The sequence below is a fragment of the Cucumis melo genome, chromosome 4 (genome assembly GCF_025177605.1).
Source record: "Cucumis melo cultivar AY chromosome 4, USDA_Cmelo_AY_1.0, whole genome shotgun sequence".
NCBI lineage: Eukaryota > Viridiplantae > Streptophyta > Magnoliopsida > Cucurbitales > Cucurbitaceae > Cucumis > Cucumis melo.
The window spans coordinates 9,526,166-9,551,516 of NC_066860.1; the positions used below are offsets into that span (position 1 = coordinate 9,526,166).

The following is a 25,351-nucleotide window of genomic DNA, read 5'->3' on the forward strand; positions in this document are numbered from 1 at the left end:
CATCGACATTGATATTTTAAACCTTGGATAAAACATAAAATTCCATGAATTTCACAAAGTTCGAAATAAAAATTTCTTCTTGAAACATACTAAAACAATAATTAGTCAAACAAAAAAATCCTACGTAGATTTATCAAACTATCCCTTTGTGTCAACTAACTGTATAGTAATTACAACGATAACTATAAAGACTGAATGTGTTCGTAATCGATTATTGTGTGTTGATAGTCAAATAATTTAAGATTATGGTTTTAATTTAAAATTCAGTTTTTAATTTTGGTTGATGAGAAAATTAGTATAAATTTTGGATCAGTCATGTATTCCTTTTTTGAATTTTATTTTTAAACTCAATGGTATTTATGAATTTTTTTCATTAATTTAAAAATAAACTAACAATAATAAAAATATTTTGAAATTTTAGGGATATAATTATAAAGTAAGCATGTGATTTTGAAATACATGAGTAAATAAAAAGTAAAGTAACCCTACAAGGTGATGAATGTATTAATGTAGGTAAGGGTTTCAAGAAAAATCCTCCAACTATTGTAATGGAGAAGGGAAAGGAAGGGAACTCAACAACTGCCACGTATTGCTTAGTGTCCAAATGCTATCATTGGGTCTAGATTCTCTGCAACCGAGCACATAATAACCCATATCCAAAATATATATATATATATATATATATATATATATATATATATATATATATATATATATATATAATAATAATAATAATATATATCAATTCCATAAATCACTTTTGCACCTTTCCTCTCACAATATTGAGTTGTAAGCCAAAATATTTAAAAAACTCTCTCTTTCAAAACTTAACTTAATTTTTAAAAATGGATGATAACAAAATAATAATAATAATAATAATAATAATAATAATAAAAGTAGTGTTTGTAAGCTTAATTTTTAAATTAAAAATCGAAAACAAAGCAATAATCATCTAAGTCTCGTCTGATAATTATTTTATTCTTTATTTTCTATTTTAAAAGCTCTCATTTTTTTACCATAGTTTGCATCTTTAATTACGATAACTTAATTCTGATAACTTAATTCTTAGTCAAACTACGAAAATAAAAATAAGTTTTTAAATACCTTTTATAGTTTTCAAGATTGGTTTGGTTTTTGCAAACATAAGTTAAAAGAGTAGATAACAGAACAATAAATCTAGAGATAAAGAGTGTACATAACTTATTTTTCAAAAACTTGAAATAAAAAATCAAATGATTATCAAATAAGACGTTAATTTTTTTAAAAAAATAATGTATATTTTCTTTGATTTCTTAAAAATATTTTACATCATTTTAGATTAAATAGTTGAATTCTTACTCATTTAAAAAAAAACCATTTTTTTCAACTTTAATGCTTTGTTATTTTAAAAAATCGATAAAAATGAGGGGAAAAAAGTCACAAGTTTCATGTCAACGGCTTAATTTTAAATCAAAATAATTATAAATAGGATATGAAGAAAATTTGTCATAAACAATGTGGTTAGGCATTCATTTTACAAAATTAACACCTTCTTTGATAAACTGCTCAAATAATATTTTTTTGGTCTATTTCAAGTGAGATCGATCATCGAGAGCCATAATTTTCAAACTTATAGATGGTTTTGGGCCTTGGTGCATCCCGATCAAATTAATCAACATTTCAATGATTTTTCCAAAATTTCAAAAATCTTTTATATTTTTTAAATTTGGTTGCCTTGTCACATATTATGTCTAATTGTTACGTTACATCTAAAATCATTTAATGATTTAAAAAATTACTAAAATTCTAAATGGAATATTCATCAAACAAAATCATTTAAAGATTTAAAATTTTGACACTATTTGATAAAAATAAGAGAATTTGAAAAACAAAGTTGGAAATATATAAAATTTAAAATTTTTTAAAAAAGATTATTGTATGTGGATTACATTTTCAAGTGTTTAATTTATAAAATAAATTATTTTGTAAAGAGGTCAAATGTTTAAAAACTACCTAAAATTGATTTCAAAGCATATTTTAAACAATTTTTAAGAGAAAAGTTTAAAAAATATGAATTTATTAAAAATATTTGGTTTTGTGAGTCAATCCAATCGTATAGCATGAATTGAAAGTGTTGTGGGCATCGTAAATGCATACATTTTAAAAAAAAATGTGCTAGTTTTGTAAAATAAAAAACGGTAAAATCATTATTTCAAGAAAATATTCATAATACCGAAAGAAGCCAAAAAAAAAAAAAAGAAAAAATCTTTTTTCTTTGATATTTTCAATAAAATTTGAGATAATCAGAGGGTCTTAAAATAAAATCAACAGCTTTGTACAAGGTGGCAAATTTGATTGGTTGTGTGTAAAAAGTGCTGCGAAGCACCTTATTTTTCCTCCATGTTTAAGAAAAATATGTTTATTTAATTTTAGAAAATCACAATAAATTTGCAAACAATCATTTCTCTCTCGTTGTACATTCAGGCAATCCGATATCGTCGCCATGGGTGGAGGAGAATTCGTTAGGGCAGCGGCCAAGATGGCCGGAGCCGGAGCCGTTAACGCCGGTCTCCGAGGATCATCGGCTGCGCCCCAGTTTGGGCAATTGCTTCGCACCGCGTCGAGACCCTCCTCCGTTTTCGTCGGATCGTCTTCTCCAGTTCCACCGGCCAAGGCCACCGTCAGCGCCGAGGTGGACGTTGTCCAGAAACCAACGTGGGAGTTCGATGACTGGGAATTTGCTAATTTCGAAAACGATATGGGCATGGATTCTGTTGGACTTAAACCTAGGATTGTATTTGGGGCGGTTCCCAGTTTCGACGAAGCGAAGGAAGCTACAATGGAGGTGAAGGAGGCTTTGGATAAGTATGTCGTGAATTTCTGTTCTCCTGATTTTTGTTTAAATCAATCAATGAATGGTCCTGTTCTGTGCTCTGTGATTTAAAACCAAACTTAGTATCGAATTGGCTCGTTTCCATTTTATTTGGTTTTGAATAGTATGCACAAAATTGTACGTAAAAGTGATCAAAATCCTCAACCTATAATCAAAGGAAGAAGTATGTTTATTTGTCATTTTATTGGGTTTTCTCATTGTTTATTTTTCTTATACTGTTGTTATTTTACCTGAAAATCCATCTGGAATCCTTTTGTGTGTTGTTCTTTGAGATTGTCATTTCCCAATCAAAAAAATCATTCTCCTGGGGTGAACTTGTTGATGTTTTTGAGTGATTTTGTTTCAGGGTATACTTGTCTTCTTCACCAGAATCTGATGGATCGAATCTGATTGTTCCTTTAAACAGGAAAATAGAATCAGTGTCTTGTTTATCTAATGAGACAAGCTTGCAGTCGCAGAATTCGGTCCCTCAGCATGCAATTCAAGCATTTAAACTGCTCAAGGAAAGTGCTGAAGCTCAGGTAATTGAGATTTTGAACTTCTATATTGCTTTTCTTCCCCCAAAAGATACTTCGAAGTATGAATATCAATTTATTTGGCTAATGTCACGTAGTTTGTGCAATAGTCTACATGTTTGGCTAATTCAATTAGAACTTTGATCTTCAGAGTTTGAACTCTCATTTGAGTACTGTTTTCTTCTATCCAGACTGTTGTTGCCTCAATTGCCTCTGACCCAAATGTGTGGAATGCAATGTTAGGCAATGAAGCTCTTAAGAGCTTCTTGCAATCATATCAGACCAGTAAGACTTTGCTCATTGTTAAATTTGGTTTGAGAGAAAAAAGATGGACACTTGTCTCTAATGACATACGATTATGCCTTTTGCAGATAAGGTTGTTGAGTATCATGAATTAACTGAGGGGGTTGAAGAAGCATCAGTTGGCTACAGTATCGGTGAGCAACCGCAAAATGAGTCGAGAAATGTCTTTCAGAAGATGCTAGAAAATATTAAAACTTCAATTGATGACATGCTGGCTAAGGCATCCAGCTTCATTCAGAATATATTTGGACCCCCACCAGCTGAAGTTTCTGGAGGAAATGACGAAGCAACCTCTGGATTTTCCACTGCAGAGAAAGCAATGGGATCGTCCATTATGGGACTGGTTGTCATTGTCGTTGCTGTACTACTTGTGAAGCGAAGTTAGATGTCGAACTATGGTGTTCTTTCAGATAAATTTGTCGACATTTCAATCTGAGTCTCATCTTGTTCTGCTGGTCTGGAACTTATTACTTGAATCCTACATGATGGAAGGAATAGGTGTAATTATTAGTTACTGCGCTTTGCTTTTGGTAATTGCTGACTTTTATACATGTTTTGTGAATCATACATGATGGAAGGAATAGGTGTAATTATTACTTATTGCGCTTTTATTTTTGGTAATTGCTGGCTTTTATACATGTGTTGGGTATTTTATTATAATGTAACACGTAATTTTAGATTGAACGTTGATACAATCTCAAAAGATGTATCTGAGTATGTTGAGTTTTCAGTTGAGATTCATCAATTTTAACTTGCTGAACACGTAAAAAGATACCAATTTATCGACTCCTTTGAATGTTGTGGGTAAGAACTTTGAGAAGGCAAACAGAGATAAAGTAACAATTTTTCTACTATAAATATACGTCTTTTTCTTTTTCTTTCTCGGAAGCTGCAGGCTGTTCAATCTTACATTTTATTGTTTGTTATAAAGATACAAAATTGATCAGCAGTATTCTACAGTTTATAAAGAAAACAGAGAGAAGGATGGTTCGGGGTGCTGAACTCAATTGCTTCCATTTAGGAAAAAAGCTTCATCACCCAGATCCCTTGCCATTCCCCATAAGAAGCTCAGGAGAGGTCTTGGGTGAATTAATCAGTTGAAATGTACATTATGTCCTCCTTTCCTATTTGCATTTGCCCTCTGTCTCTTCTATTTGGTGCCTGTGTCCTGTCGGGTTGGCCTCGCTGATAAATAAACGGACACTTACATCAATACCCGAAAGTCACTCTAATAGTAAACCACAAACACAAGACTCAGGACATACCTTTCTCAAAACAAACGAAAGGTACAGATACGCCACTTCCCACTCGTCCGGAGATAATGTACCTGCATTCAATGAGGCAAGAATGAAAATCTCTACTCTACACATCCAAAAGACCCCATTCCATAGAGCGAATAAGCTACAGCCAAAACTTACTTTGATCTTGGTTGCCATCACCCAAGGCACCAAGTCGTCGCATTAGATCCACGAATTCTGGTTTTTTCAAGTACTCGTGCACAAATTCATGCGAGTTCTTGACAAAAACCAACTCTAAGTCATACTGCACGTTTTTAAGACAAGAAATAAACTCAATATGTAAAGAAATAAACTCAATATGTAAAGAATAAAAGGTTCAAGTAAAACAAACTCCCATAGGAAACGAAAAGATCAAGCAATCAAACAAAAAAGAAACTTTCAAAAATAAAAGAAACAAAATAAAGCAACGAAAGAACAATGCGCATTGAAGAAACAGAAAAATCATGGAAGCAAAACCATGACACCAAAGAATAACTGAAGCTAGACCAACAAAAAGAATAATCAACAGCAATACCACGATGAGAGATCTGTGACAAAACCAGATATGACGAAGGGGAAAAAGTTGAAAGCAAACCCCTACTTAAACAGGGAACATCACACAAGTTCAAAAGAGAGAGAAAGGTCCACAATAATATCTATAGAGTTTTAGGGAGCTTCAAAAATGTCGTGTTTGGCACCGACAGCACAGGGATATTTCCTTCCAAAATAGGAGAAGTGCTATAGGGATCCTCGGAGAGGAAATCAAAGATCTATCTATAATCTGAATTTACTGAAAATTGGGTCAGTCACTGCCATCCAAAAACCCTCTTATATGGCACTTTTGGAAACAATTATATTGGTTGGAAGAATAAAACCTGGTGAAAGCCGAAAGGAGATGAATCCCCCATTGAATGCTCTTGAGAAGATCCCACAGAAGCTGAAAAAACTCTTGGACAAACTCATTTCTCAGCAAAATTAAAGATGGAAACAACCCACCAAGAAAATCTAGCAGTGAGTAAATCAGATTCACTGCTTTCCACTACACGTACAACAAAATTTCCCAGAATGGGATCTTCCAGATTCGTCCTCATTTGGAAAAAAAACTACAGATTATATTCTACTTCAATGCTGACAAGTTACAAACCAGCAAATCTAGTGTCTGAGAACATTTTGCCCAAAATACCAAGAGCTTCAATGCAACCGCAACTCCAAAATCATAAAGGTAAGTCCCTGGAATGCAATGTAATCCAGCATCCACAATCACTGACCATCTCAGCCATGTTATAATGGAAATTTCCAATTTTCTGCCACCTTCCCCTTTCACTAAGGCCTCTTTTTAACAACCTACCAAAGAGTGATTTGTTTGCCAAAAAAGGACCAGCAAGACAATCCTCTTCAAAATGAATCTTCAGATTAGAGTTTGAGAAATCTCTCTCCAATCATCAAATGCATTCAATTATTGAAATAACCAAAAATGAATTCCATCTGAGCTTAAGAACCTCCTTTTCTTTTTGAAACCAACAAGACCGAGGTTGGAATTCCATCCCCTTATACATGGAAACCACAGAATTCAAACTTTGTGACTAGGCTGGAGGCAAACTCCTTGCATTTCAAAATCTTCCCAACTTATTTCAGTCAAATACTCTAGCAAAGTCTTCTTGTTCATTTCTTAAAAGACTAACCATCTCTTTTTGTTGATTCCAAAGGCACACAATGCTTCTCCAAGCCCTGCTCATGGAGATGGAAATTCGTTCAACTCTGACTATATTGGTTGTACCTCTTTAATTAAATGGCAAATTTCCACATCTACCCTATCTCGTCTGAAGAAATTTTCTTCCAATGGGAATGCATAAAATCAACAATTTCCTCTTCAAACCATTTAAGATCATTGCTTTGAAGTAAGAAAGCTGTGATTAACTCTTTTCATCCAGATTGAAATTACCAGAAGCAAACAGAATATAATAATCTCTATTTTCCACACGACAACTACTTAACATTAAAATAACCAGGCTACCGAAAATCGAAGAAACTAGTAAAACACACTTGACTTGCCTATAGTACACATTTATTAGTTCAAAGAAACAAGTTTTCTATGAGAACAAAGAAGATTGGCCTTTTTTATAACAAGAACAAAGCAGAATAGCATTTGAGAGTTCATTATCTGGAAACTAAACATAGTTGTCTCACGAGTAGAGAGAGGGCAAGAAGAAAAAATGTTTCATAAAAATATTTGTCAAGTTTTCTTGCTCTGCAAGACTTTCAAGTTTCCAGATAAGCCATTACCTCTTCAGCCAATGATTTGAAAACATGAAATGGGACAATCCACTCGGGGCAATCAACAGCATCCTGCAACAAGAAGACATCTCCAATATAAATTAAAATCAAAGAAACATAGCCAAAAGGCTATGAACAGTCACCTCTAAGGAAATGGAGCAAACTAACAAATGCAACACCAATATATTAGGTACCTCTAGATGAAACAAGTACTTTATACCAAAGGGGCTGGAAGCACTAAATTTCTGAACCAAGCAAAAGTGAATAAATGTCAATCGCAATCTCAAGAAAACAGCTAAATGGTATATTAAAGCAGGGGACCAGTTACTAAATGGATTTGTCAGCTTTCACCTTTTCAGCATATTCTTCATCAAAGCGTATCCCATAGACGCTATTTCCAAACATCAAGCCTTGAGCTGCATATTCATAACCGAAAAGCATATCTGGTCAATAATGTCTTCACACACACACACACACATAAAAGAAAACCAAACTTCTATTGAAAATTATGAAAGAATGTACGAGGATATACAAAAATACGATCCCACCAAAAGTAACACCAACCCTAATTACAATTTACAAACCCCAACCTACGAGAATGAGCGACTTGGCAATTACCAAAATCCCAATTAACCAACGGTATAACAATGAGTTCAATCTAACCAACCCCAAAATTCATCTCCAATAGAGTCAAAGTGGAAATACAAATAGGAGTACATTCTTTAAAGTAAATTCAAAACATAGAGTACCATACCACATCACAATTTATAAAGTGTGGTACAGTAAGAGCTCATCTCTAAACAACCAAAGAGTGAGGTGAAGGTAGCATGCGAATCTTCTTATAGCAGATGCTTTGGATTTGATTGGAAGGATAACATTTTTCCTCTCTTAGAACTTGGCCTTAATTTTGTTTGTTTCAAACTTCAAAATATCAACTTCAGCTTTGACAAATGAATACTACATACCCTAAAAGTTATTAGATTTCTTTCTTAAGGAAATGAGCCTCAACATTAATATAACGAAATGAGATGAATGCTCAATGTACAGAGAACTATATAAAGAGCTAGACAAAAGATCCAGAATCTATACACATAGACTAACAAAACGAGGACCCAAAAGTTTAACAAACTCCAAACGAGGCAGAAACACAATCAAAACAGCAACCGAAAGAACAGTCGATACAAATGAAATGTTGGGAAAGGAAACAAAAGTGCTTCAAAGAACTATAACCATGAAAGAAGTAATCTTTGAAGAGCTTGAGGAAGATGCATCTCAAGAGGACAAAAATGAAAGAATTGTGTTATCTCGAAACCAACCAAAGAACATCTGATCTTGTTAAAGAATCATTAACTATACAAGCTGACAAGCTGCTACCATGACTTCAGAAACACGCCTAAAGAACCAATCTTGAGGAGAATATATCTAAGCCTCAGTTGAAAGGGCAGACCATTTGACACATTCTGATGACAAAACTTCCAGGAATAGTTTACCAGAATCTCGCTCAAGGATGACTAGCAAAACAACTTCTTGTTAAAAGCTCCTAAAGCACGCCCTCTTCTAGCTCTTCATTGCTTGCACAAATAGTAAGCACACCCGACATAGTTTTTTATAACTCAAGTCATTAGGTTAGTTATACTGGTATTTATGTGCTTTTAATTCTTTGACAGTGGCATATATTAATATACGTATATTAATCCCTTGTTATGAGTAATGGCTAAGGATTTCGAGGGCATTAACCTGGATCACTTCTTTGGCATTGTCAGTTTGCTAGATCCATTTGGATTTGCTACATGCAGGAGTTTGACGTTCAAACAGCTGATCAAAGGGATATTTGTGTCATGATGAAGGAGTTTCGAGAAAGGTGGGTTGTTGTAGTTTGCTGGGGTGTGTCTTGTGCTGTGGAACATTTGGGGGATGAGAAACAATAGGGTGTTTAGAGGTTTGGTCCTTATTGAGGTTTCATGTGTCTTGGGCTTTGGTGTTGATGCTTTTCTTCCAATTATTCAATAGATAATATCCTACTTAGCTGGATATCCTTTTTCTTTTTCAATGGGGTGGGGTTGCGTCTTGTAGGTTTGTTTTCTTTTAGAAAAATTGCACAAACCACTCATGAACTATGAGGAAATTGCACAAACCACTCGTGAACTATGAGGTCTGTTACAATTAGACCCTTCCGTTAGTTGATGTGTAGTTACCAAAGGGCAAGCTTGTGAATTTACATATCTAAAAATATTATAAAAGTCATGCTAAAAGGAGTCGGAGGCGTAGGACCAGCGGCAGTCCTGGGCCATTGCAGGATAGTGGCAACAACACTCTTGTAGCAACTTCAGCTGCGTTTGGCCAGAAAAGGTGGCGAAGGAGAATAAAGAGATTGCTTTGAAGAGAGAAGAGAGAGAGAGTTCAAAGGTGCAGTAGGAGAAGGAAGGAAGAATGAAGAAGTCGTTTTGAAGTCTTCAATCACATCAATTTGCGCATCTAACTTCCCAGTTCCACTTTATACATCTCAATTCCGGCAAACTTCTGGGTTTTAGTGTATTGATCAAATTTCTTTGACCAAATAGACAGTGGCAGCCATAGAAATTGTGGGGAAAAATTACAAACTCCTAAGTTTTATTATAAAGGAGAAAACCTTATGATAGCTGAAATTGGCTTTCCTTTTTTTCTACAAGTATTGAAAGCAATAAACACGAAACCAGTGCTTACAAGAAAACCAGTACCGAGAGAAAAACCACGATATTGTTGCTCTATTATTTTCTGATAAATAATAGGTATAATGAGGGAGAATAAATAGAATATACAATAGAATAAAAAAGGAAAAGATTTAAGAAATAGGGTAAGTCTTCCCATAATCTTTCCATAAATACTCTAAGGGCCAAAGCTCACTAATTCTAACACTCCCCCTCAAGTTGGGATATAAATATCAATGAGGTCGAACTTGCTAACACAAAAGTCGAAGTTTGATCTGAGAAGCCCCTTGGTGAGAACATCAACAACCTGTTAGCTTGAAGGAATGTATGGAATGTATATGCTCCCACTGAAGTCTTTTTTTGATGAAATGTCGAACAATCTCAACATGTTTAGTTCTATCATGTTGAACTGGGTTATTAGCAATACTAATAGCGGCTTTATTGTCACAAAAAAGCTTCAACAATGTCTCACGCTTCTGATGAAGATCAGACAGGACTTTCCGGAGCCAAATTTACTCATATATTCCAAAACGAGCTATTCGGCCTCAGCGATGCTCTAGCTACAACACTTTGCTTCTAACTCCTCCAAGTTACAAAGATTGCTCCAAGCGAAGGTAAGTAACCGAAGGTAGGCTTTCTATCAACAACAGATCCTGCCCAGTTTGAGTCAATATATGTCTCAATAGTCTTTCTGCCTATCTTTCTAAACATCAACCCTTTACTAGGTGTCGTTTCCAAGTATCTCATAATTCTGTTGACAGCTTTCATGTGTTCCTCATAGGGAACATGCATAAACTGGTTGACAACACTCACAATAAAGAAAATATCAGGAAGAGTATGGGATAAGTAAATCAATTTACCCACAAGGCACTGATATTGTTCTTTATTAACAGGAACTTGATCATCAGAGTTTCCTAGTTTACAGTTGAATTCAATAGGAGTGTCAGCAGGAAAACATCCCAACGTACCTATCTCGGTTGGCAAATCAACGTACCTATCTCAGTCTTATCACCATTGTTCTTTTTTTCCACATTTTCAAGAACAACAACATTAAACCTGTCATTCTCACTCATATTATTATCAGTACAAGGTTTAGTAAGATTTTCCATACCTTGATCTCGAGGAAGTTCAAAGTCTTGGACTATAGCTGGCAGGTGACTAGTAGGAAACCTAACTTCCTTTCTAAGATTCCTCCTGTAATACATTTTCCAAGGAACTTGGTTTGTGGGTAGGACAAAGAGAGATCGAAGTCAGACATGGTACTAGGAGTAGGTTCGATAAACTCTAAGGTATTAGACTCTTTACTCACACTCTCCCCCTAAACGGGGGATGAAAACATTTATAACCATGCTAATGAAGGGATACCCGACAAACACACATGTCTAAGCCTGAGGGGTAAATTTGGTTTGATTAGGGCCAAAATTATGGACATTAGCACTGCATCCAAACACACGAAAGGGAACCTAAGAAATTAAACGAGTAGAAGGGCAGGACTCCTTAAGACAATCTAAGGGAGTCTAAAGCTGAAGGATACGAGAAGGCATTCTATTAATTAAATAAGTTGCTGTAAGAATAGCATCTCCCCACAGGTATGAAGGAAGAGAAGTAGATAGCATAAAAGAAGGGGCTACTTCCAGAAGATGACAGTTTTTTCGCTCGTCACCCCATTTTGTTGAGTGTAGGCACACGAGTTTTGGTGAACAATCTCCTTAGAGGCTAGGAATTCACTAAGGTTATGGTTTTGGAATTCTCGACCATTATCAGTCCAAAGAATTGCAATTTCTATATGGAATTGTGTTTCAATGGTGTAATAGAATTTTTGGAAAATAGAGGAAACGTTAGATTTATTGATGATAAGGTAGACCCAGGTGAGACCGATATGATCATCAATGAAAGTTACAACCACCGTTTCCGAGATGAGGTGGTGACCTTGGAAGGACCCCAAACGTCACTATAGATAAGTGTAAATGGTTGTGTGGGTTTAGATGGTTGTGAAATAAAAGAAACCCGATGTTGTTTTGTCCGAGTATACACATCACAAGATAGAGAGGAGACATCAATTTTAGAAAATAGATGGGGAAACAAATATTTTAAATAAGTAAAGTTCGGGTGAACCAACCAAAAATACCATAACATTAAGTCATGTTCAAAAGTGCTAAAATAAGAGGATAGTAAATTGGTACTAGAGATGCTACTACCAGACGTATCATCATCAAGGATGCAAAGTCCCCTGCTATATCGGTCAATGCTAATCGCCCTCTCCGAGCTCAAGGTTTGAAAACAAACAAATCAGGTAAGAAGGTAACTTTACAGTGCTGCTCATGGTGATCTTACTGATAGATAACAAATTGTAAGACAACTTGGGCACATGTAAAACATTCTGGAGAGAGAAACCGTCAAAGAGAACTATTTTTACTTTGCCACCAATTAGGGAAGTACCATCAGCTATCAAAATTTTCTCATTACCAACACAGGAGGTATAAAAGACAAAGTGCTTTAAAAAACATGTCAAGTGATATGTGGCCCCCTAAGTCCAAAATCCAGGGATGTTTCCCATCAACACTAATGAGGCCAAGGGACTGAGGCATACCTGACTAAGCAATGGCGCCTAGAGTAGGGTTGCAGTAGAGGAGGCATACCTGACTGGTCTTGCTAGCAATAGGGTTGGTTTGGCTAGTAGTAGGACCAGTGGATTGAGAGGTGCTGGCAAACTCCCTTACATCAGCACGACCTGAGTCATGTTGCTCGTGGGAGGAACATTGTTTGTTACCTCATGGGAACGACTGTGGAGTTTCCAACATTGATCCTTGGTGTGTCGTTTCTTGTAGTGCACCCAAACGAGGATTGGTTTCCCACAATTCTTCTCATTATCATGGTTGAGAATCAGGCACTAAAGGCAACAGAGTTAGTCATATAATTCGAAGGCACATTAGGAAGCAAAATTACCAGGTTCTTGGAATACATCGACAACTTAGTTGGTTTGGAATGCGTCGAAGAGTTGCCCGCCTCAACCCCCAATATGTTACGGATACCATCAATCCCATTATTATAGATAAAGGGTTGCTGTAAAGGGTCGACGGACGGCGACATGCAAACGGATAGATCTGACAGTTTTTGTGGTGGTTGTCTATAATTGGAAGGCATGGGCGACGCGTGAGGCTACAGTTGATTGGAAGGGTATGACCATTGGACAGCCGACGGCAAGTAGAAGGGATTGGGATGGGCTATGAGACAAAAGGGTGGCAGTGTGTGGGCCCACGCGCTTGACAGAGGCGACGCATGAGAGAGATTTTGGTTAGAGGGTTCCGCGGACAGCAGCGAGGGTAGACCTACTGCATAGATTGGCAATTTTTGAAGCTGTTGGACTAATTTTTCCATGACGATGGCGACGGCAACGACTGGTTTGGTCTGGGTTCCTCTTAAATCGTTTTCTAAGGTTTCGTTGTTGCTTTGCTCTGATATCATACTGAGAGCAATAAACACGAGACCAAAGCTTACGTGGAAACCCGAGTACCAGTAAAAAAAACCACAATATTGTTGTTTTATTATTTTCTAAAAAGTAATACGTACAATGAGGGAGAATAAATAGAATAAAAAAGAAAAGATTTAGGAAATAGGTAAATCTTCCCATAATCTTTCCATAAATACTCTACAAGCTCACTAATTCTAACAATAAACAAAGAAATTTTTATATATAAATCAGTAAGTAGAAAACAGCCAAAGGGCGAGGGATCAAGAAAACCCTCCAACAAAAGACTAAACATTAAGTGTTTTCCAGTTGTTTTATAATCATGAGAAGGTTGTAATTACAAAATAACCTTTTGTAGTTTGTACACCACCAAGAGGCCGTATGTTGCACAAGAGTCCAAAAAGAATGGAAAGAGTTAAACTTATCATCGAACACCCTTCTATATCGAGAAAAATCTTATGATAGCTGCAATTATTGGGCAGTTTTAGTTTTGGCTAACTCAATCGGGAATTTGAAGCTGCTTCAAGTTCCACTGCCACTACTGTTCCATCCTTCATGAATTCACAATTGTTGCCAATGGGGGGTCTCCGACCACGCTTCTTCATAAACTTGATTCTATTTTAGTCTTTTTTTATTTTATGGATATGTTAACTGACACGATGGTCCTTTTCTAATTGAACCTCAACAAACACAAGTGGCTTATTGCAACACTTAATGAAGTATAGGGGGCTAATTGATCAAATTAAAACTTTAAGGGTTAATTGTAACAAACCCATAGTTAAAGGGTGGTTTGTGAAATTTCCCTTTTCACGTCCTTGTATTCTTTCATATTTTTTTCTCAATGAAAGTACATATATATATATATATATATATAAAAATAATAATAAAAATACTATTTCAAAGACATTAATGTTCTCTTTTACGTTAATGTTAAGAAATAACTCCGGTAGTACGAAACGTAGGGTATGATGATGAATGGTGGTTGACATCATGTAAAAACCAAGGTACAATAAATAAATTAATATATTAACATCTCCACTTATATGAATTACGATACCGCCCATTTCTCTGCTAGTCAACGGATAAATTCTTACTTGGACCAAACATTTCCATTGCTAGATGATTTAATACAATGAAAATCTTATTATATTGTGTATTTATGTCATTCCCAGAAGAGTTTGGGACAGCTATGGTATGTGATATACGAGATGGAAAGCTGGAACGTTAAAACAAGAAAAATACCTTCTCTAAGCTTTTTGACAATCACATTAGCATCTGGCATGGTTCCAATGAGAATACCTCCTGGGCGGAGAAGAGCTGATATATTGGCTAAGGCACGTCGTGCACGAGCCTCAGTAGACCAAGAATAATGCAATGCGAACTGCAAGTTTTAATTTCAATGGAAGGTTGAGGATTTGTTGGAATAAACTCTTGCGGAATCTACTGATATTCTCCAATTGCATAAATTTTCTATAAGAATTACATGTATGGGTAGAAACATCCATCCATCTGGCTGATATTTGAATTTGAGTGAGTTTATATTGTTGTTTAATAGGTTTGGATGATGCTAATCGCGAAAGATCTAATAGTGAAAGCAGGTACCAAACGTTAACTAACACGAAGGGCATAAATCTTTGATATCACTCACCTGGCAACTGCAAATGTCGAATGGAGCATCATCTGCTAAGACATGATCCAGCCTTGCCTAATAGGCCAAATTTCCAGGTCAATTGGACAGTGTTCAACAAAAATTATAATCATATTCACACTACGTCCTCTTTTTCATAGAATCATATTCACATATGTTAGGTGATTGTGATATCTAATTTCAAAAACACTGACTGCACTGATCGGTGATCGCTATAATGGCCAGTACTACATTGAAAAGCTCAACAGTAAAGAAATCAAGAATGTGTGCACAGGGAAAGAAGAGGATTTAAATTCACTGGCTGTTCATTTTAAGTTTCACTACCTCATAACAATCTCCACATATTAGGCGGGCTGGAAATGAAAACTTTTTACGACGCTGATGATGGTCAGCGTCACCATTGTAACGAGTACGGCAATCTTCTATCTGAAATAAGACACCGTAATGACCTTATGTAACTGATTCCATCACAAGGCACAAGCTTAAGTAAATAAGAGGACAACAATCCAAGAAATTCTTTATTATTCTACTAAGAAGTTATGAAAACTAATGAAGCAGAGACAGTCTAGAAATAACTGCCAAATGAACAACACCAGCTAGAGTTTCCACTTACTGATCCTTCGGCTATATCGATGCCAACATAATATCCAATTCTGGCCTTATCCCATTTGATAAGATCACCACCCTAGCAAGTGCAAAAGCAAAGAGTTCACAACTCAGGAGTGAAGTATAGCAACACTTATAGATTAAAGAGATCCATTACCTTCCCGCAGGCAAGATCAAGAACAGCATCCCCTCGGCGAGCATAAAGCTGAACCAAGACACTTTTGATCTATCCAGTAAGAACAAACCATTAAGATAATAAAGGATTGAGAATCAAACATATGTTTAAAAAATATATATTATATACTAATCAAAATACAATACACACCCAATTGTTAAGTTTCTTTAAATGGATGATAACACTAGCTTCTCGCTCTTCCAAAGTTTGATTCGTCCTAGCACTGTAATGTTCAGCGACTTTCCGAGCAAAAATCTTGGTGCTTTCATCTTCTAAGAACTCAGCATCACCTATAGAATGAAAACCACAGCAATTACAGTAATCCTAAACTTGAATTGAAATATAACGACCTATCTATGTTATAGTAGTTTCACTATCAATAGACAAACAAGCTAAAAGTAAACCCATGTGAAAAAATATCACAAGAACATATCGAAAAGTGCAAAAACTTATTGGTAAAATCTGAAGAGTAGCACAAACTGAAACCATATAACAAAACCAATTAAAATGGCACCTTCTGGGTTGTACTTGAATCTGGATTGTGGAGGCCCCAGAGATGCCGATGGGGATTCTGAGTATCCTCGTTTCATAGCTACAGAGGGAAAGAAAGAACCTTGAAGTCCACTTACTGTAGATTATAATTCAAATACAAAGTAAAGGAGGTTGTTTTTCTTTTTCTTATAATCTTTTGGGCAGTAAGACAACTGTTGTTTTGGTAACATCTAACTACCATGGACCCCTGAGTCATCTGGAAACTGAGATAATGTTGTTGGTATCAGCTGGAATGAAACCAACTGTAATACTCTGTTTTACTATTCAAATGTCAATTATAACAACATAACTACTTCAGACCTAAAAAATACAGATATGGATACAACATGACGTGGACACATCACCATGTTAGTTTTTTAAAAATCTAGGACAAAGACACAACATTCACCACTTTCATGCATTAGAGTCCCTGAAAATTCACCGTTTTCGTGCAATTACATCATGCAAGAAAAGGAGGGAAACTACATTTCATGATTCTTGTGAGTACTCACACATGCATAAGGTCATACACGAAGAAATCAATTCCCAATATGGTACAACATAACAGATTTTTTCATTCAGAAATATCACATACTCCACTAACATGATATGTGTGTGTGCGTGCGCACGCGTACAGTCTTTCATTCGCTTCACATAATAATCATGTCATTCACAAATTATGGGCGTCAACAATTGAAGGCATTCAAAAACCATGGCTATTGCAAACATTCACATCGAATGTATCATAAACGCCTAACCGTCCCCCTAAGGCATTCCAACAATAAAACTACTTAACTTAAAATTAAAAGCCAACTTCCAACAATCTCCACAGCTTAGGGAACCCCCCGTTCAAATCATAAAACACAAACCAAAATTAAGTCCAATATGATCTAACTCGTATGGTAAAACCACCTTAAAATCCTTAAATCACTTACCCAAACCGTTCTTGATCCCGGTGCTTCTCAAACCCTCCAATAATGTGTCAGGCCTAAGCTTTACATGAAAATTAAGAGTTAGAAGCCCAAATTAAAACAAACATGGTGAAATCAAAAGGGAACAGAGCATAAGACCTATGTGAGATTCACCGAAAAAATCTTATCACGTGCTGGATGCCGTACCAATCTCCTTCCCAATCACGAATCTAGGACCAATACGTAGTGGGCAGATTAGATTAATCTAAGGAAGTTATGGGTAATCAAGAAGCAACAAGAAACCCAAATTAAAATCACCAAAACTCCTATCCACTGCTCAGCGGCTGGCGGCGGCGCTGTGACCGAGAAGAGAGTGAGGAAGGGGAAGGAAAATCGGTAGAGAGAGAATTCCACGGAGTGAGAAAGAAAATACCGTCGAATTGAAGCAGGAGCGGTCGCGTCAGGCGGTTGGTAGCGTGCGGTGGAGGGCACGGCGGCGCTGGCGTGTGTGAAGAAGAACCGAGAGGGCCGAGGGGAGAAAGGAATCGGGAAGAGAGAAAGAGAGCGAGAGAGTGATGTGGAGGGTGGAGTGGTTTAGTCTAAAAATTAACCCCTCCATGTTGGAAAATAGCTAAAACTATGTCAAATATTAAAATGTTGTAAAAACAAGTATACGGAAATCAAGAAAATTTGCTATTAATATAATATATAAATTTAAGGGATTGAGGCAAAATATTTACATTCTACAGAACAATTTCGAAAACAAAAAAATCCAGAGGCCCACAATATAAAATATCAAAAATGTCTCGTCAACCACGCCGTGAACAATGCGCGCCTAATATATTTGCGATCGTTTAGATTTGGTTATTGTTTGATATGCGATCGTTTAGATATGGCTACAACACGATCATTTAGACATGGCTACAATTTATACGCAATCGTTTAGATATGACTACAATTTATCTTTTCAATTTCATCGTTTAATTTTGTTACACGATCGTGTAGATTTGGCCTCAAATCTAAATGATTTTTTATATATATTTGGTACTCGATTTTTTTAATTCTTTTGGTACACGATCGTTTAGATTGATCGTTTACTTTTTTTACAATATCGTTTACTTTTTTTACATGATCGCTTACATTTGGCTACTCCAATCCAAGTGATTTTTTTTTCAAGATTCTTTATACACAATCTTTTATTTTTTTTACAGGATGGTTTATTTTTTTTAAAAGATAGTTTACATTTGGCTACTCCATTCTAAATGATTTTTTTTCAAGATTGTTTATACACAATCTTTTAAATTTTGCTATTTTTTGTATGCACGGTCATTTAGATTTGGTTATCCAAATATAAACGATGTAAAAAAAGGAAAAGAAGAAAGACGATGAAGAGAAATCGAGCAAAAAAAAATAAGAGAAAAAGTAGAAAGACGATGAAAAGAAATCGAAGCGAAAAAAAAAAAGAGGAAAAGAAGAAAAACGATTGAAAGATTAAACGAGGTAAATAAAGAATTGAATAAGAAAGGTGATGAAAAGAAATCGCAGAAAAAAAAAGAAAGAAGAAAGACGGCAGAGGAAGACGAGGAAGACGAAATAGTAGGAGAAAGACGAATCGCGATGAAGAGAAGAAAGATGAAACGCAAACCTGTAATATTTAAAAAATAGCTAACTTTATATGCTTTGTTATACGGGCCTCAAATAGTTTGGTGTTTTGTTACATGTACAAAAGTTTCCCTAAAATTAAGAAATAATGAAATTAAAAAAATGATAAAAACTCAACATTTTAATTTCTTCCACCTTTTCCCATTTCTTTTGATTTCTCCCTGATATGATTATCTCATTACAACTCTACCAAATGCCACTATTTATAGTTAATTTGGCAAGTAGGAGGTGAAGTTACTTTGGTCACTAAGGGGTGCATGGCTACTTGACACATGGATTAAGAGTCTGACATTATTTTAACACTATGGGGCATGGAGTGGGTTAATATAATTTGTGGGTTATTATAGTCTGTGTTTGGAAGCAGATTATGATAGTTTGGGTTATTATAATCTATGTTTAGGTGCATATTATAATAATCTGATAATTTGTGTTTGGTGCAGATTATTATAATCCAAGTTATATCAAAAGTGATTTTTTTTCAAAGTTATTTTATTCAATCTTGTTAATTATGTTGTTCATTTAATAAATTAATAAATTTAACTATAATCTTCATAAAGTAATTTTCTCACTTGTTTAGGTGATCGTGTTTGAAATTATGTTAGAGATTCATCCCTACAAATCGTGGACGAAATTTAAAAGATAAGAAAACAACACAAAATTAAATTCTTCAATATGTGCTTAGGGAAATGTAAATATATAAAATTTCATAACATTTGTAATTAAACCTTAAGACAATACAAACCAAGATAACAAATTCACAAAATAAAAGTAGAAAGTCATAAAATCGCCAACTGGTCAAACATTATCTTCTAAGAGAACATTCCAATACTCCAATTTAAGTTTTGGCGAAATTGATAATAATCTCTCTATGTCATCCACTCTATGGAATATGATTTGCATAAGATTTTACACTCTCTTGGCTCTGTAGTTCAGGGATATCTTGAAGCTGTTTCATGACTTCAGCACGCAATTTGACCTCTATTGCACGCTTTTCTTTTGGTCAATCTGCAATTGCCTTTAATTGATTATTTACAAATTCCATTGCATTCCTAATCACCTCTACCCATTTCATAATGTTGGCCACCTTGTTTCCTCTGACTTCCACTTGAACAATTTCTTAAATAGAGAGGATAAGGGATATGGTAATCCAACTAGTACAACAATATAGATATTAATCCCAAAAACAAGAGATTTTTTATGCAATCTTTACCCAACAAATATCACAAACAATTTTTCCATAGAAAGAACTAACAAAGCAAGATTGTCTTTTGAAAAAACAAACATATGAGTTAAGTCTTTTTCTTTTTTTCCCCTTTTCTTTTTCAAATAACTTTTAAGTCAGGTTGAGTTGTACAAGTGTAGGGAATGATATAACTTTAAACAATATATTTAAGAATGGAATCAATGTAACGACCCAACTCTTTATACTAAGCTAAGGTCATTACTACTTAAAGGACAATAAAACTTTCTTAAATCCAAATAGAAAATATCAAATTTTTCATAATTAAAATCTCAAATATTCATTAAAATCATAAATAAACTAAAGTAAGTAGAAATAAATCTAAAAGTAAGTTCCTAGCTCGGGCCCTATTTAGTTTTAAAAGCGTAAAATAAATAAAAATACTGAAATCGCAATCTAATAACATAAGGCGAAAGCAAAAGTGTTCTCCTATGGCACACCACAGTCACTTTTTGTCATTCGCCAGCTTTCTTCTGCTCTTACCTCTACCTCTGCCGAAAAAATTAACCATAAAAGAGTGAGTATAAAAATATACTCAGTAAATGAACTACTACTAGTCCCACTAGGTAATTGTTAACTTCCTATTAGAGTCTTGTAAAGTGGTACCCCTAAACTCGTATGTTCTCGAACACACGCAATCTGTGATCCCATAGGAACATCTCTGGTCTTTGGTGAACCCAAAGAAATATCTAGGACAAACTGGTCTTTAGTGAATCTCGAAAGAAACACTAAGACAATCGGGTTGTGAGTGACCCCGTCGAGTCACTCGTAACATATCATCTCATACTGGACTAGTGATCCTGTCGGACGATACAGTCATAAAAAGGTAGTGATCTCGAGGGATATCCATGTGGGTACAACTCTAATAGATAAAGCTAACAGTACGACCTATCCATAGCATATAGCATAATATAACATCATAATCATGGCATGAATATTAACCATAGCATTCTTAATCATGAGATTAATAATTCATGCATAACATCAACATCAATATAACTCAGTCAGAACTAACAGTCATCATAAGCATAGACGTTATGACTACCAATCATCATAAATCATAAACACATTAGGCATATTAGCTACATTAATGCATAATGGAAAAAGTTACATGCAAGCTCATACTTCAATTCAAAGGTTTAGTAGGAGAATCTCTTACCTGGAGATTAGCTTAATTAAAAAATAATCCTGATAACAAGGTTAAGCTTTCCAAGAATAAATCCTAAATAGTAAGGGTAAATAGCTAAGTTAAAAAACTTAATTAATAGTTGCTTAAGGATCCAAAAATCAAATTATTTCAACTTACCCAAAGTTGAGGTTGAATCCAATTTACCCTTAGATGGGAAAAATTCAACGGCTCAAACTTCCAATTAAAATCTAACCAATTGATCCAAAATTAAATTAGTTAGAGTTCAAAATTAATATTGGTTGGGTATATCTAAAACTCAACTTACCAAAACCTACCAATTTAGGTGAAAAAAAAACACAAAAACAGGTGGGCGGCTTAGCTTTAAAGAACACGGCTAGGGTGCAGCTTAGAAAACAGGGGCGGCTCGCGTGCGACTCAGACGCTGAGGATGGCTCGCGTGCGTGGATCGAACACTGAGGGTTCAGGTAAGGCACGCGAAGACAGCTCGGAGCAGAAGTTGATGACTGACGCTTGTGGCTTGGAAGGAGGCGCGTGCAGCTCATTTTTTGCTCGGGCAACGCAGACGATCTGCTGGCGGTTCACGAATGACGACTAGAGCGATGGGTGCGAACAGACCGCGACGACTGGTGACCGATGCGACTTTGTCGATGATGCTGCTACACGGTGGAACGATGCGACAGAAGACAGAGAAGACGCGATCGGACGGCTTGCGAAAGGTGGCGACGACTTGTGGTGGTTGTCGAACGGAAAAAGGTGGCGGCGGTGGACTTGTTGGCGGCTAGGGTTTCCTTTGTGGGGTTAGGGTTCAAATGAAGAAGATGATGAATAGTAACATCTCACGTTTTTTCAAAGGGTCTATTTAGTGAAATAATAATATAATAATTATTATTTTTCTTTCTTTTCCTCTTTCCTCAATCTATTCCAAATAAACAACTTCTTCCCTCACTTCATTTAAACCCAACCAAAAAAATAATAATAAAATATCCTTACATAATTATATTATTTTCATAATACAATTATCTTAACTTCAAATTCAATTAATTATATAATAACATATATAATTAATCATAATTCCTTCTAATACAATTCCACCAACCACAATTTACTTAAAACAACCAAATTCAACCATCCATTCCAAATTCAATTAATTATATATTTTTCCAAAGTATCTAATTAATTCTCATTTCTACAAATTAAAGATTTTCAATAATTAAATCGATAAAACCCAAAATAATTTCAACAATTATCAAAATTAAACTTAAGATAATTAAGAATAAATTACCTTAATTTGGGACGTACAATCAAAGTCTAAAAAGAATAAGAAGAAATTTATAACTTTCTAAAAAGAACGGGTGAAGATTGGATTAGTTCATAAGTTGTTGATTGTTAATTAACATTCAAATTTCAAAAGTAAATAACAATCAAATGGTTATTAAAAAATTAAATAACAAGCAAATAACAATCAAAACAAGAAATTTAGAAACTGAATGAGAATTTCTCAGCATAATTTTCTTAATAAAAGTCAAATGATTACTAATGATGACCTTATCAAATGACTATAACATTAATCAACATCAAACACCAAAACACAATGCAAAGCATATAATGAAGAAAAATAAATTCAACTGGGATTTCAATCTCTATTATAAGGAGCAAAAATGAATTATCGATATGAAATATAAACCTGGTGGTGGTGGTGGTGGTGGTGGTGGTGACCTAGATTAACCTAAAGAAACAAATAATTTCCAATAAAAAGATCTCCCAACTAAATCTCTTCAATACCTTCATAATCGATCCTTTCATCATATTCACCAGTCCCCATCGTTGTCTCCTCCTTGTCGGTACTAGATTTTAGAAGGAAACATAGTGAGGAAGTACGAGCAAGTAGGAGACGAAGAGAAGAAAGAGAGGGGAACTGATGTAGCCTAAGTAACCTCAAGGAAAAATCCTCCAAGAACCAAGATTGTGGATCTTTTATTAGAATGAATAATATGTTTCATACAAAAAGAGAAAACTCCTATTTATAAAGTTCAATTACAATTGAGGTAAAAAGGGAATTAATCTAGAATATTATCTAATTACCCAATTAACCCTTAGCCTTCTTACATTATTCTACCCCTCCGAAAAGAAAACTCATCCCGAGTTTTAAAAGGAAGAAATTTGTGAAGCAAAAAAAAAAAAAAAAAAAGAATGAAGGAAACTTGTTCAATGGAGTATGACCAAAGCAAGTTCCTACCATTTTGAACAAAAATATTATGATCGAAGAGATAAATCGAGACAAAAAATCAAATATGGCCACCAAAAGATGAACCTCTCCATCGACCATAAACCTAGAAAAGGCGTTTCCTTCAATCTCACTCAAAATCATATTCAAAAAACAAATTTCAAAAGAATTAGCTTTCGAAGAAAATCCTTCAAGAACCACATTTTCTTCATCATTCACTTCAAGTAGTTTGAAGATTCATTTCCACTGTAACCAATGTGTCGTTGTTCTTGTTCGATTTTTGCTTGATGTTCGATACTTCTTTTTCATCTTCTTCATTGGATTTTTCTTCACTTGTGACTATTTTCCAAATCAACATTTTCAAATTCTTGTTCTTCAATTTTATCTTCAAAGATTTTCTATTTGAAAATTTTCTAACCGCGATTCCTTTGCTTTTTCTTCCGTATATGAAACCAACTCCTTCTTAAATTCTAAGAAATGAACTAATAGTTGCTTGATATGTTGAGTCATTTTTGCCAATGAACTTGAATTTCTTTTGTTGCTTTCTTCATTTCCTCAAATGCTATAGGATCAAAGTAGTCATTTTGTTGGATTCTTGAATATGTTTCAATCTCATAGAGGGTATAGAACTCATCCATTGATTTTCTTGAATCAATCTTTCTTGATCGTATTTCATAACCAAAAGAGTAATTATAAGTCTTGAACGTTCTTCTTGATTGGTAAAAATCCATTCTTGATGAATCTTTAATTCATTCAACTTCCAATCTTTACGTTGATTTCATGAAAAAAATGGGTTTTATTTGATCGTTGGGCCATTTTTCAGTATTGTCGCCTTCTTATTCTGTCCCAAACAGTCTTAGAAAAGTCATCTAAGTCACTAGAATCACTAGAATCAAATTTCCAATTTTGATAATGATAGGGTTTTTTGAGAAAATTAAGTATGGCGAAAGTTGGAATGTTGAAATTTTTCTTCCGAATCACTTGAATCAGAACTCCAACCTTGTTTATGGGAGTAAAATTGATTTTCTTGTCTATACCTACTACTGATTTTTTTCTTGGACATCTTCTTTGATCGATAGAAGTCCATTCTTGAAAAATCTTAACAAATCTTGATAACTCTTTGGTGTTTTCTTTCTTTCTTAGAATTTCGAGGGTTCCCCCTAATTAGATGTGTTGTTTGAAAACAAGCACAACACTTAAAGCTTCCTCTCGTGATCGACGTCAACAAGAGTTTCCCGATCTTCCACCAACGACAGTCAATGTTAGTCCAGACGGTTAGCTCTGACACCAAATTGATGTAGCCTAAGTAACCTCAAGGAGAAATCCTCCAAGAACCAAGATTGTGGATCTAATACGCACAAGTGACGTAACATGCAAAATAGCATGTCTTCATACAGATGTAGGGAGTTTAGCTCTCATAAGCAATGGTCTAGCAATTAATTGTAGACGTTTTATAAATGTACCATTTTGTGTATGAACATGAGCTATAGGATGTTCAACACTTATCTCAATAGACATAATAATTATCAAATGTTTGGGATATAAATTCACCAACATTATCAAGTCGAATATTCTTAATTGTATAATCAGGAAACTGTACTCTTAACTTAATTATTTGAGCAAGTAATTTTGCAAATGCAAGACTTTGACTTGACACTAAGCACACATGGTCATCTACTGGATGCATCTATTAAGATCATAAAATATTTAAACGGTCCACTTTGTGGGTTAATGAGACCACAAATATCACCATGAATTCTTTCAAAAAAAAAATGTAGGTGATTTGATTTTCACTTTAGCTCGTGAT

General features: G+C 34.9%; 2 protein-coding genes across 8 annotated transcripts; one reads left to right on the forward strand and one right to left on the reverse strand.

Annotated features, from left to right (window-relative positions):
* Window positions 1–2,340: 2,340 nt before the first annotated feature.
* Window positions 2,341–4,311, forward strand: LOC103494971 (uncharacterized). Of its 2 annotated transcripts, none has more exons than XM_008456375.2 (4): window positions 2,341–2,844; window positions 3,219–3,393; window positions 3,579–3,672; window positions 3,759–4,311. In XM_008456375.2, the coding sequence occupies exons 1-4, from the start codon at window positions 2,483–2,485 to the stop codon at window positions 4,073–4,075; spliced, it is 948 nt and encodes a 315-aa protein (XP_008454597.2). In that variant the 5' UTR covers window positions 2,341–2,482; the 3' UTR covers window positions 4,076–4,311. The 2 variants fall into 2 exon arrangements, with proteins under 2 accessions (XP_008454597.2, XP_008454598.2); XM_008456376.3 differs by having other exon boundaries at window positions 2,414–2,844; window positions 3,279–3,393.
* A 211-nt stretch (window positions 4,312–4,522) lies between these two features.
* LOC103494970 (mRNA cap guanine-N7 methyltransferase 1) lies at window positions 4,523–17,889 on the reverse strand. 6 transcript variants are annotated; one of them, XM_008456366.3, is made up of 17 exons: window positions 17,702–17,889; window positions 17,587–17,624; window positions 17,443–17,498; window positions 17,293–17,345; window positions 16,341–16,418; window positions 15,977–16,116; window positions 15,809–15,877; window positions 15,659–15,730; window positions 15,370–15,471; window positions 15,046–15,102; window positions 14,640–14,778; window positions 7,593–7,657; window positions 7,436–7,486; window positions 7,251–7,313; window positions 5,109–5,232; window positions 4,956–5,017; window positions 4,523–4,875 (listed from the first exon to the last, which is right to left on the reverse strand). In XM_008456366.3, exons 5-17 carry the CDS (start codon window positions 16,414–16,416, stop codon window positions 4,780–4,782), a joined length of 1,116 nt encoding a protein of 371 aa, XP_008454588.2. In that variant the 5' UTR covers window positions 16,417–16,418; window positions 17,293–17,345; window positions 17,443–17,498; window positions 17,587–17,624; window positions 17,702–17,889; the 3' UTR covers window positions 4,523–4,779. The 6 variants fall into 6 exon arrangements, with proteins under 6 accessions (XP_008454588.2, XP_016901599.2, XP_008454592.2 ...); XM_017046110.2 differs by having other exon boundaries at window positions 17,428–17,498; XM_008456370.3 differs by having other exon boundaries at window positions 17,293–17,350; window positions 17,428–17,498.
* Between the last annotated feature and the right edge of the window lie 7,462 nt (window positions 17,890–25,351).